The 12,297-nt window shown below is 35.0% G+C and overlaps 1 protein-coding gene across 8 annotated transcripts in view; it reads left to right on the forward strand.

Annotated features, from left to right (window-relative positions):
• CMTR2 (cap methyltransferase 2) overlaps positions 1–12,297 on the forward strand; it is a 57,230-nt gene that overhangs the window by 2,197 nt on the left and 42,736 nt on the right. For 5 of the 8 annotated variants that reach the window (XM_063797420.1, XM_016930122.4, XM_016930123.4 and 2 more), the window contains one exon: positions 1,701–5,332. In XM_063797420.1, the coding sequence (XP_063653490.1) occupies positions 1,720–4,032 (2,313 nt within the window). In that variant the 5' untranslated portion in view covers positions 1,701–1,719 and the 3' untranslated portion in view covers positions 4,033–5,332. Of the gene's footprint in view, positions 1–1,700; positions 5,333–9,384; positions 9,532–11,938; positions 12,055–12,297 lie in introns of those variants that run through there. The other 3 variants (XR_010152441.1, XR_010152439.1, XR_010152440.1) reach the window with 3 other exon arrangements.

The raw sequence follows: 12,297 nt of genomic DNA on the forward strand, positions 1-12,297 counted from the left end.
CAAGACCCCATCTCCACAATTTTTTTTTTTTAACTAACTGGGTGTGGTGGTGCACGTCTGTAGTCCCAGCTCCTTTGGAGGCTGAGGTGGGAGGATCCTTTGAGCCTGGGAAGAGGTCAAGGCTGCAGGGAGCTATATGACCTGTGCCACTGCACTCCAGCCTGGGTAGCAGAGTGAGACCCTGTCTCAAAAAAAAACTTTTTTTAAATATAAATATACCGTGGCAAACAAATGACTAAGAAGACACCTGTTACTTCAAGGAAATTACAAACTGGTAGAGTAGACTTGCAAATAATTTAAACAAAATAAGAAAGAATGAAAAAAGTGTGCTAAAAGAACAGTACAAAGTAAATGCTAAAAGAAACATCATCTGAATATTATTGTATGTATTACAGCAGTAGTTCCCTTTGTTTCTCATTTTGTCCTTGAACATCTGCTTTTCTGGAGTGATGATTTGATTGCCAATTTTTTCATATTTAACAAATTTAGATTTTTTTGAAAATCATTTGTAGAATGCATTGTGTATGCTAAATAAGTGCAGAATTTGTGAACTAAAGCATCTATTGATTAACATTGCACTAACAGGTACCATGTAATATTCATTGCTCTCCCTGCTGGCATTTGTAACTTTTCCAAAACTATGCCATTAAGCCATACTTCTCATATCCTTTTTCCTCTTCAGAAGGAAGAGGTTTCTTTGTTTCTGGTTTCTTGGGCAGTGTTGACTGCCAGAGTATGTAGAGTGACTATTTGTAATTTGTATATTCAATACGTATATTTCTTCAGTATAAAATTGTGCTATCCAAGTGTTAAGTTTTAGTGGCTAGAAGAAATAATGATATGTTATGGTGGAAGTGTGGAGCTGTCTGAACCATATGAAAGCCAGGAATCTATAGTTTGAGACATACCGGGTAAACAGTTGGTCACTTTCAGCATCAAGCAGAAAAAGGCTAACCACTCAAGTACAGCACAGTTTACAAGCAGTATGATGATGAACGTTAGTTGATGACCTGTATAGGTGATTGGTACCACCAAAGTGCCTGTCTTAGAGAATGAAATCTGGACAGAGGATGTATTCAACAATCCTACTAGGGAGGTAAGTGGCTTGTGGCAGGATCAGTACTGGGTTCAGGTGCATGATCCTCTCCCTGAAGGAGGTAAAGTATGACGGGAACTAAAAAAAAAAAAACGAAAAGTCACATGTTAGAGCTTGAACAAAGGTCATGTCCAGGGATGAATCTCTAAGGATGGATTTGTTTGAGGTCATGTAGGTGTTGTCACAGTCATTGGTAGGGCAAGAACTTTGGGGAAGAGTTAGATGGGTTACTATGATAATCAGAGCTGTCATTCACTGATGATTATGCTTTGTTATATGTTTTTTATATGCTAGTATGTTTTATCTTCTTCTTAAAAAAATGATACGCTTTTTTTTTTTTTAATGAGAAGAAACCAAATCCAAGAGATGGAATTTGCCCAAGGGTGCTTATTAAGCCATAATTAGCAGAGCTGGAATTTGAACCCAGGTCTTGGATATCAAAGCCTTTTTCATTATTCCAAATTACTTGGTTAAATAACAGAGTATGCTGACTTTAGCCTTCCCATTTTATGGAGTTTGTCATGAGTGCGATCGTATTTGCTGCTCATGAGATTTCGCTCACTAATAAATTTGATTCATTTAATTATGTGTTTTCTCTTCCTAGATTTTAATTTGTTTTGAAAATGAGTAAGTGCAGAAAGACACAAGTTCAGCAGCTAGCAAGTGCCGCGTCATTCAGCCCAGATATTCTTGCTGACATTTTTGAACTCTTTGCCAAGAACTTTTCTTATGGCAAGCCACTTAATAATGAGTGGCAGTTACCAGATCCCAGTGAGATTTTCACCTGTGACCACACTGAATTTAATGCATTTCTTGATTTGAAGAACTCCCTAAATGAAGTAAAAAACCTACTAAGTGATAAGAAACTGGATGAGTGGCATGAGCACACTGCTTTCACTAATAAAGCAGGGAAAATCATTTCTCATGTTAGAAAATCTGTGAATGCTGAACTTTGTACTCAAGCATGGTGTAAGTTCCATGAGATTTTGTGCAGCTTTCCACTTATTCCACAGGAAGCTTTTCAGAATGGAAAACTGAATTCGCTACACCTTTGTGAAGCTCCAGGAGCTTTTATAGCTAGTCTCAACCACTACTTAAAATCCCATCGGTTTCCTTGTCATTGGAGTTGGGTAGCGAATACTCTGAATCCATACCATGAAGCAAATGACGACCTCATGATGATTATGGATGACCGGCTTATTGCAAATACCTTGCACTGGTGGTACTTTGGTCCAGATAACACTGGTGATATCATGACCCTGAAATTCTTGACTGGACTTCAGAATTTCATAAGCAGCATGGCTACTGTTCACTTGGTCACTGCAGATGGGAGTTTTGATTGCCAAGGAAACCCAGGTGAACAAGAAGCTTTAGTTTCTTCTTTGCATTACTGTGAAGTTGTCACTGCTCTGACCACTCTCGGAAATGGTGGCTCTTTTGTTCTAAAGATGTTTACTATGTTCGAACATTGTTCCATAAACTTGATGTACCTGCTAAACTGTTGTTTTGACCAAGTCCATGTTTTCAAACCTGCTACTAGCAAGGCAGGAAACTCCGAAGTCTATGTGGTTTGCCTCCACTATAAGGGGAGAGAGGCCATCCATTCTCTGTTATCTAAGATGACCTTGAATTTTGGGACTGAAATGAAAAGGAAAGCCCTTTTTCCCCATCATGTGATTCCTGATTCTTTTCTTAAGAGACATGAAGAATGTTGTGTGTTCTTTCATAAATATCAGCTAGAGACTATTTCTGAAAACATTCGTCTATTTGAGTGCATGGGAAAGGCGGAACAAGAAAAGCTGAATAATTTAAGGGATTGTGCTATACAATATTTTATGCAAAAATTTCAACTGAAACATCTTTCCAGAAATAATTGGCTAGTAAAAAAATCTAGTATTGGTTGTAGTACAAATACAAAATGGTTTGGGCAGAGGAACAAATATTTTAAAACTTATAATGAAAGGAAGATGCTAGAAGCCCTTTCATGGAAAGATAAAGTAGCCAAAGGATACTTTAATAGTTGGGCTGAAGAACATGGTGTATATCATCCTGGGCAGAGTTCTATTTTAGAAGGAACAGCTTCCAATCTTGAGTGTCACTTATGGCATATTTTGGAGGGAAAGAAACTGCCAAAGGTAAAATGTTCTCCTTTTTGCAATGGTGAAATTTTAAAAACTCTTAATGAAGCAATTGAAAAGTCATTAGGAGGAGCTTTTAATTTGGATTCCAAGTTTAGGCCAAAACAGCAGTATTCTTGTTCTTGTCATGTTTTTTCTGAAGAACTGATATTTTCCGAGTTGTGTAGCCTTACTGAGTGCCTTCAGGATGAGCAGGTTGTAGAACCCAGCAATCAAATAAAGTGCCTGCTGGTGGGCTTTTCGACTCTCCATAATATCAAAATGCATATACCGTTGGAAGTTCGACTCCTAGAATCAGCTGAACTCACAACTTTTAGCTGTTCATTGCTTCATGATGGAGATCCAACTTACCAGCGTTTATTTTTGGACTGCCTTCTACATTCATTGCGGGAGCTTCATACAGGAGATGTTATGATTTTGCCTGTACTTTCTTGCTTCACAAGATTTATGGCTGGTTTGATCTTTGTACTCCACAGTTGTTTTAGATTCATCACTTTTGTTTGTCCCACATCCTCTGATCCCCTGAGGACCTGCGCAGTCCTGCTATGTGTTGGTTATCAGGACCTTCCAAATCCAGTTTTCCAATATTTGCAGAGTGTGAATGAATTGTTGAGCACTTTGCTCAACTCTGACTCACCCCAGCAGGTTTTACAGTTTGTGCCAATGGAGGTACTCCTTAAGGGGGCCCTGCTTGATTTTTTGTGGGATTTGAATGCTGCTATTGCGAAAAGGCATTTGCATTTCATTATTCAAAGAGAGAGAGAAGAAATTATCAACAGCCTTCAGTTACAAAACTGAACATATTCTTTCTGAGATTCAACTTTATGACTTCTTATAATTTGCCCAGTATTTGCATCTTGTTGCTCTATTAATTTAAAAACCTTTTATTTTGGGGAAAGGCCAACATTTGCATCATTCAAAGTCTCATTAATTCTGGAAAACCATCCATTCTGATCTCTAGGGTATATACACCCACAGGCATAGAGCTCTTCCACGTGGTGGAATCTATGCAATGATAGATATTCACACTCTATGAGGTGTGTGTATGTGTATGGGTGGCCACAGCCATGCTTACCTATGCCATTTAGTTGTTCTTACTTAATCTGCTTAAGATTTGCATCGGTGTACCTTTGTTCAGATTAGTTTTTTTTTCCAGCCGATTTCCTCTTAGTGGCTAATGCTGTTAGTGAATTTTCCAACTAATTTCCTCTCATTGGTTAATGTTGTTAATGAATTGAGAGAGGTAATTGAGGAAAGGAAATGGGTAAATCACTGTTCAGCAACACTGATTTCCGTTAACACATCAGTTATGAATTTCAGGGAATTCATCTCACCAGATTCTTGATAACATGCCATTCATTGCCCTTAGGTGATTGACCCTGTTTTCTTATATGGCTCAAATAAAACTAGTATGCTGTTGTATGAATCTTTTACTGACCACACCATCCAACTATAAAAATATAACGGGACAGCTTTAAACCAAAGATCATGTTTAGAACAATGAAAAATTATTTGTTGTATCTAATACACGCCTGTATTGTGAAAAGCTTCATTTAGCAATGATGTAATAATTTTTAACTTCCAGGAAATAATCTGTGAATGGAAAGATTTTTTAAGATTTTGAGATAGTGTTTAGTCTCATGTTGGGAACACATGAATGTGATGAACATAGTGAATACTAAAGAAAACGCTTCAGACTTCAGAATGATGGTTCAGAATTTAAAATTTTTAATCTTTTCTAATTTCTTTTTTTCAGTGTGAAAATAGCACTTTACCAAAAGATTAGCCATGAAATGGTTATTTTGCCAGTTACATTTGATTTCTTTTGTATCTGCAATGTAATGAGTTATTTTATTTCTTCTGTATTTGCAGTGTAATGAGTTTTTGTGGCAAAGTGTATTAAGCAATTTTTCATTATCTTGAAGTTCCACAAAGTGGAGAATATTTATATTCTCACATGCATTTTAGGCACTTTTGATATGTGAAAATAGATGTATTTTCTGATGCATTTGGTTAATAAATATTAATCTGAAAATTTTCATGTTCTTTGCTATTTTGAATTCCATTATAGATTCATGAATAAAGTCATTACTAGAGAGATTTTGTGTTCATCTTTTTTAAATGGAATTATGGGAGAAGTTAAAAATATAAGTTGGAAACAGACATTTTTAAAGGGAGTTTTGAATGATAGTTAATGTTCTTTCATTTTCTCTGATTTGCATTCATTAAAATTTAGTCCTTAATATTGTAATATTTATGGAAGGCCTACTTCAGGAAAGAAATTGAATACTTAAGGGGGATTGGAAGAGGAGTGTGTGGAGGCCTGGAAGTAGATTTTTGAAAGAAATCTGATTTCCTACTGGTGACTCTATGGAAGCAATTCCAGTTGTATGATGATGGAAGTCTGACAGAAGGTTGATTACCAGGAGGAAAAAAAAAAAAAAAAACACTCTTGGAAAACCGTTTTGCACTTAATAGTCTTTATGCCTTGCTAAGTGGGATTCAATATACTAATAATGCCACTTATTTTTTACTTATTTTAACTATTTGATAAGAATGAAGTTGAAGGCATGGGTCCAGATTCTAGCATTATTACTGTCTTTAAGCCCTTCAAATAAGTATTGAATGCTTAGTGTTTTGTTGACACTAATCTGTACTGGAATATATAACACTGAAGTATTCTCAAATGTATTTTGCTTTTTAACATGGGTTTTGGAATCAATTGCTCATCTGATTCATTGGATTCAAATTGCTTTAGAGGTTAGGCATGACTTGAGGAAGGTTCAGATTGAACTGGATATATTAATAGATGACAGGTACTAATGATTTATATGAATTTCTAAGAGAAAGGAGAGGAAAAATGCTATTCAAAAGATGAATGGAAAAGTAGAAGAAGACAGGAAGAGGTGAGAGTATGCATGTTTTACCAAGGTAGACTGTTCTTAAAAACTTTTTTCCACTGGTTTTGAGATTTTTAATTTGTAATATCTATTAAAAAACAAACATCAAATTGTTTCCTTTGTAATCTGTTTAATTTGAACAAAACATACACTTAGTGTAAGTATTATACTCTTAAAATGATGACAAATTATTATATCGAGATGGGACAGATATGCAAGACCTGGCTGCAAATTTGTTTACTACATAGTTGACACTGAAAAGAGAGACTCAATTATTTTATAATAGGCTTCCCACACCTTTAAAAAAAAAACTGGATAAAACATTTCGGACTGATCTTAGGAGCAGAACTCAATACAAGGCAAAAATTTCAATATGGAACAAAATATGAATATTTCAAATTCAATATTGAAATAGAAAATGAATTTCCATTTCAATGGTAAGCATTTTTTAGGGTTGGCCTAATGGGCCAAGTAGCAAGTAAACTCAAAGCTTGATACTACGTATGGTAACTCATAGTATGTAGGTATGTTTTAGGACATGCAATTAAAAGAATAATCCTCAATAGATGTATATGGGTTGTTATTATTTTGAGCCTCTAATGCATTTTTTAGTTTATATAAAATTGCAGGCCTTGAATCATGAGTTCTCCCCTGTCTCCTTATTCTCTTATTGTCTGTTTAATATTTGCTTTTTCTTTGTTGGCCAAAACAGAAATGCAAATAAGTTAGTTTTGATAACTGTAAGTTTATGCTGGAATGATTTGGGAGGAGGTGAAGCTTCTTTATGACCACAGATACATGAAAGTGCATTATTAGTGAAAAGATTTAAAAATTATCTGTCATTAAGCATAGTTAGCATTTAATTTCACTCAACCCAGCCTGTGGGTGATAGTGTGGCTGAGCGGTCTAATTTCACTCAACTGAAAATTTTAGTCCAATCTGCTTGTTTCACATATAGGTTGTGTACTCATTTACAAATTGTATCCATGATAATATTTCTCAGAATTTTTTGAGATCTTGATCTTTGTGTCTTTTCAGAGCCATATCAACTAGGTGTGATCATTCTATGTTCATACCAAGTGCAGCACATCAGTTTAGCTTATTATGGGACATGTAGTATTAATATTGTGGCCATATTTTAATTTACGGCTTGGATTGTTGTGATTTAAGGAAAACGTTTGTAAAGATTTTTCTTTAAACTATTTGTGTTCATTACCTTGAAATATTATACTGATCTTTGCTGATAAACATATTTTATGTGTTTCTGCATTTTTTTGCTATTTAAGATTGTGCTTCAACACCAAATTATTTTACTGGGCAAGACAGATGTGTTTTTTCTGTCTACTTTTGAGAGTTTCTATTTTGTTTCCATTGAATCCCAGGATTGAAAAATCTGTATCTATAATAGAATAGCTGGGAAAATTGAAAACAAGCAGAAATATTTTTGAGTGGATTTCTTTTTAATAGGGTAAACAATATGCCTGCAACTACAGTAATGTTAATCTTTGTGGAGCTATTGCACTTAACTTGCTTGCATCATTCAGATTCAGCATTACTTTGAGTGATCTTACGTTGTTATGTCTTTTTTCATTTTCTTTTTTTTAGGATTATAAATTCAAGCACGTGCTCATTGTGAATAAGTATATGATATGTACTTACTTTGTATGCTATATCATCAATATAGGTTTCTACAGAATGCTATTTGATTTTGTTTTTATTATAGAAAACCTTCAGACATACACAAAATTAAAATGATATAACAACCCCCACCCTCACCCCATGTACCTGCACCCAGTTTTCGTAACTATCAGCATTTTACTGAACTTGTTTCACCCTCCACTTTTTTTCTTGGAGTATTTTAAATTCATGAAATACATACCTCTAAATACATACAGACATACAAATACATATCTTTCACAGATAAGCAATTTACCACACCTAACAATATCACCCAATACCCAGTCCATGTTTAATACCCATTTTCAATATCACCCAATGCCTATTTTCCAGGTTGTCTCAGAAATACCTTTTTATTGTTGTTGTTGTTGTTGTTGTTGTTTCCTTTCAGATAAGGAGCCAAATAAGGCTTCTTCTGTTTATTTGATGTCTCTGAGGTCTCTCTTAATCGATTTAGTCCCTGTCCCCGAGCCCAGCCCCAACATTTTGTTGGCCATGCCATTTAAATGGCTGAAGAACTGGTTATTCATCCTGTAACCTTTTTTATAATCTGAATTTGGCTGATTAGTTATTTGTGATTACTTTTTAATTGCATTTCTATGCCACAGATTTCCCATAGATTGGTAGGTAGATTTGCACAATTGATTGCTTTTTGCAAGAATAGTTCGTGAGGGCGGTGTGTACTTTCTTTTCATCACTTCACAAGCACAAAATGGCTAGCTGCTTCCCTCAGTGATATTAAGGTTAATCAGTTTAGATATTGTCAACCTGATCCATCAATTAAATTTTCTATCTTTCACTTAATAGGTTTAGCATCCACTGAATATTGATACTAGCTCTATTTATTAAGGGTTGCAAGCAGTGTTTTCCTAACCAGGTTCCTTCTGTATTAACTGAACTTTAATGAAGATGAATTCATCAACTATTTTTTTTCTGAAGTAGTTTAGGAAAAGCTGGACAGATGTTTAATTTCTTTAACCTTTATCAATTTTCAGAAAGATAAGTTTGTATCTTACCAACCTTGAAAGGTGACCAATGAGATTTCGTTGTTGTGGTTGTGGTTGTTTTTAAACTCTCTAGGAACTCATGGTTGGTTGTATACTGGATACATTTTAATCAATTATGACTATTCTTACTTGATGTTCAAATTACTCAAATTTGGCTTGGGTGGGTAGGGGAAGGGCTCCTTCATGTTGATGCCTGTGTCATTTTTTAAAATGTAATTCAACAGTCTGATAGCTTTCACACATTCTGGCATAATATGCACCTGTTTCATTGTGTATATTTTCTTCCCAGGGCTCACATCCCCCTGATTTTAGTGGCTATAGTGCAGTGGATCTCAAAATGTTGGGCCTCAAAATTTAGTCTCTCAATAATTATCAAGGAACCCAAAGAGCTTTTGTTTGAGAGTTATATCTGTTGATATAATTCATGTCAGATTAATAACTGAGACAAATTTTATTAACGTTAATATAACAATGATAAAACTATTGCATGTCATAATTTTTTATGAAAAATATCTTTCAAAACAAAATGTAGTGAGAAATGTAATATTTACATTCTTGCGAATCATTTTTGTCTTTATAATAGGAGACAGCTGGATTCTCATCTGATTCTACAATCTGTCGGAATACATTGTTTTGGTTGAAATATTTAAGAAAATATGGCCTCATATAGATATGAAGTTGGGAAAGGGAGGAGTATTTTAATAACCTTTAAGGTAATTATGGATTTTTTTGATGTTACATCAAAATTTGGCAGGTAATAGTTTCTTAAACATTGGTTGCAATGAAGAATCAAGCTATATTATGAATTTTTTCGACTCTTACACTAAAATCCATTGATCTGTCTTGTACTTTGAATGGATCATTTACCCATATGTGGTTTTTTTAACACCATGAATTTGTCATTTGAAAAATATTGGTTCACTGAGTTATGCAGATCATGCAAATGTTGACACATTTGATTATACATTATGCAAAAAATTACATTTTAAAACATCACCACTGATCTCATCAAACAAATCTAAGTATTGGGAAGCTGTCAAGCTCAGAGTGATGGACACATGTTTTATAAAATTCTAATTTTTCCTTGAATGCTCAAATTTTATCATGTCAAACAATACTGACAGTTGTTTTCCTTGAAGCATTGCTTACTGTATTCATTTTTGAGAAAATATCTGCCAAATACTCAAGTCTCAATAACTATCGTTTGCCAGTTTTTCTTTCCAGTAAAAATGGTATTTCATGAAAAATGCACCATTTGACTTTGCAACTCAGTTACACAAATGCTTTTCCTGGAGACACTCGTTCTACTTTGGGGTGCAGCAAGAGCTTTATGTGTACACAACTTTCCATTTCTTCAATATTATTAAAGTCATGTACTCTTAAGAGCAAGACTTAATACAATTAATATTTTTTGCTACTTCATCAAGGACATTCTTAAGTAAAAATGGCTCCCTCTGACCCCCATTATGAGCATGTATGATGAAGAATACAATGCCTACTAGTATAGTTTGGTGCCCTGCCTTGATTTGTGCTAAGGCAACAGCAGTTTTGCTCACCACTGCTTTGCACCATCAGTGCAACTACTGACTTTGTGAAAAGATGCATAATGTCTTAGTTTCAATGCAGGCAAACCCCAAAATTGGGGCTCAGCCCAGGAGGGTTCTTGGCTTCACACAGGAAATAATTCATGCGTGAACCAACAGAGCAAAACCAAAGCAAGTTTATTCGAACAACAGACAGCAGCAGCAGCCCTGTGGATTGCTGGCTAGCAGTATATATGGCTATTCCTTGACTATATGCTACGTAAGGGGCAGTTTATTCATGACTTTTCTGGAAAAGAGCTGGGGAGTTCCTGGAACCAACGATTCCTCCCCTTTTAAACCACATAAGGTAACTTCTAGGGGTTGCCATGGCATTTGTAATCTGTCAAGCCACTGGTAGGGTGTCTTTTAGCATGCAAATTAATTATAATTAGCATATAATGAGCAATGAGGGCAACTAGAGGTTGCTGTAGTCACCATCTTGGTTTTCGCTGGTTTCTTTGCTGAGTCAGGTGCTGGGAACACAAGTCCTGCTGATCTCCTGTCTCAGTTTTACCATGAAAATAGTTTTTGATCTCACAGACTCTTGAAAAGGTCCATGGGCCACACTTTTAGAACTGTTACTCTAGTGTTTCCCCATTAGGTGCTGATTTTTTAGTTTACTATTTTTATTAAGGAGGTTTTCCTAGTTTTTGGAGTTTTTAAAAAACAAATGTTTGTTTAATTGTTTCCATTTTTTAAATCAGTGGATATGAACATATTCTCTTTAATTCTGTTAATGTAATTAATTGTTTTAATTACATTATTTCTTTGATTGCCTTGTTTAGGGACTGCTGTTAATGTATGTTGTATATTAGCACCTGTCTTCTGTATCTATTACTTTCTCTTAAATTATTTTTTATCTTTTTATTTTTGTTTGATTTTTAATTTCCTTTTTCTATTTCTGTTACTGTTTTCCATTATGTATGTTAGCTCTTATGTTTAACATTCATATGTGAAGTAATTGGTTTCTTCTTATTTCCTTACTGATGAAAGAAAAACTTCAGCTGAATTAAATTTAAAGGCATTTAATTCAGCAATAGACAATTTGTGAATTGGGCAGCCTCCTGAGCCAGAGTAGGCTTAGAGACTCCAGTGCAGCCATGTGGTGGAAGAAGATTTATAGATAGAAAAAGGAAAGTGATATACAGAAAACAGAAGTGAGGTACAGAAACAGCTGGATTGGTTACAGATTGGCATTTGCCTTATTTGAACAGGGTTCAAACAGTTGGCTACATTTGATTGGCCAAAACTCGGTGACTGGCACAAGTGTAAGCTATGATCTGTTTATACCTCCACTTGTTATAGTTCATGATGTACAGAGAAACCTTTAGGCTGAACTTAAAATATGTAAGGTGGCAGCTTCAGGCTAAACTTGATTTAACATTACTGAGCTCTATTTTTTTTAATCTTCCTGCTGACTAATCATGTAAACTGTATTTTTCTATTTTAATTTATGTTGTTCTTTTAGAGCTTCTGTTTTCTTCTTTAATATCACTTAAATCCATCTTGTGACTTTTTTTTTTTTTTTTTTTTTGAGATGGGGTCTCACGCTGTCACCCAGGCTGGAGTGTGGTGGCGCGATCTCGGCTCACTGCAAGCTCCGCCTCCCGGGTTCACATCTTGTGACTTTTCTTAGTATGCTTCCTTTGGGGTATGTTTCTCATATCATTTTCTGCCTTTTCCTTGCAATATCACTATATATATGTTTAATTACAATCATTTTCTATGGCTCTTGTTTAAATGAGATGCATTTTCCTGAACTTTTAGGAAGTTTTAGGTTCCTGTGTGATAGTGGAAGTGGACCAAAATAGATAGCTTTCCTAGCACAGTATTTTCAGGGCTTTCTCCTTTAGTGTTACTTTAAAAGATTTTAAAATATGCCCTCTGTGTGTAGCC

Source organism: Pan troglodytes, chromosome 18, assembly GCF_028858775.2.
Source record: "Pan troglodytes isolate AG18354 chromosome 18, NHGRI_mPanTro3-v2.0_pri, whole genome shotgun sequence".
Lineage (NCBI taxonomy): Eukaryota > Metazoa > Chordata > Mammalia > Primates > Hominidae > Pan > Pan troglodytes.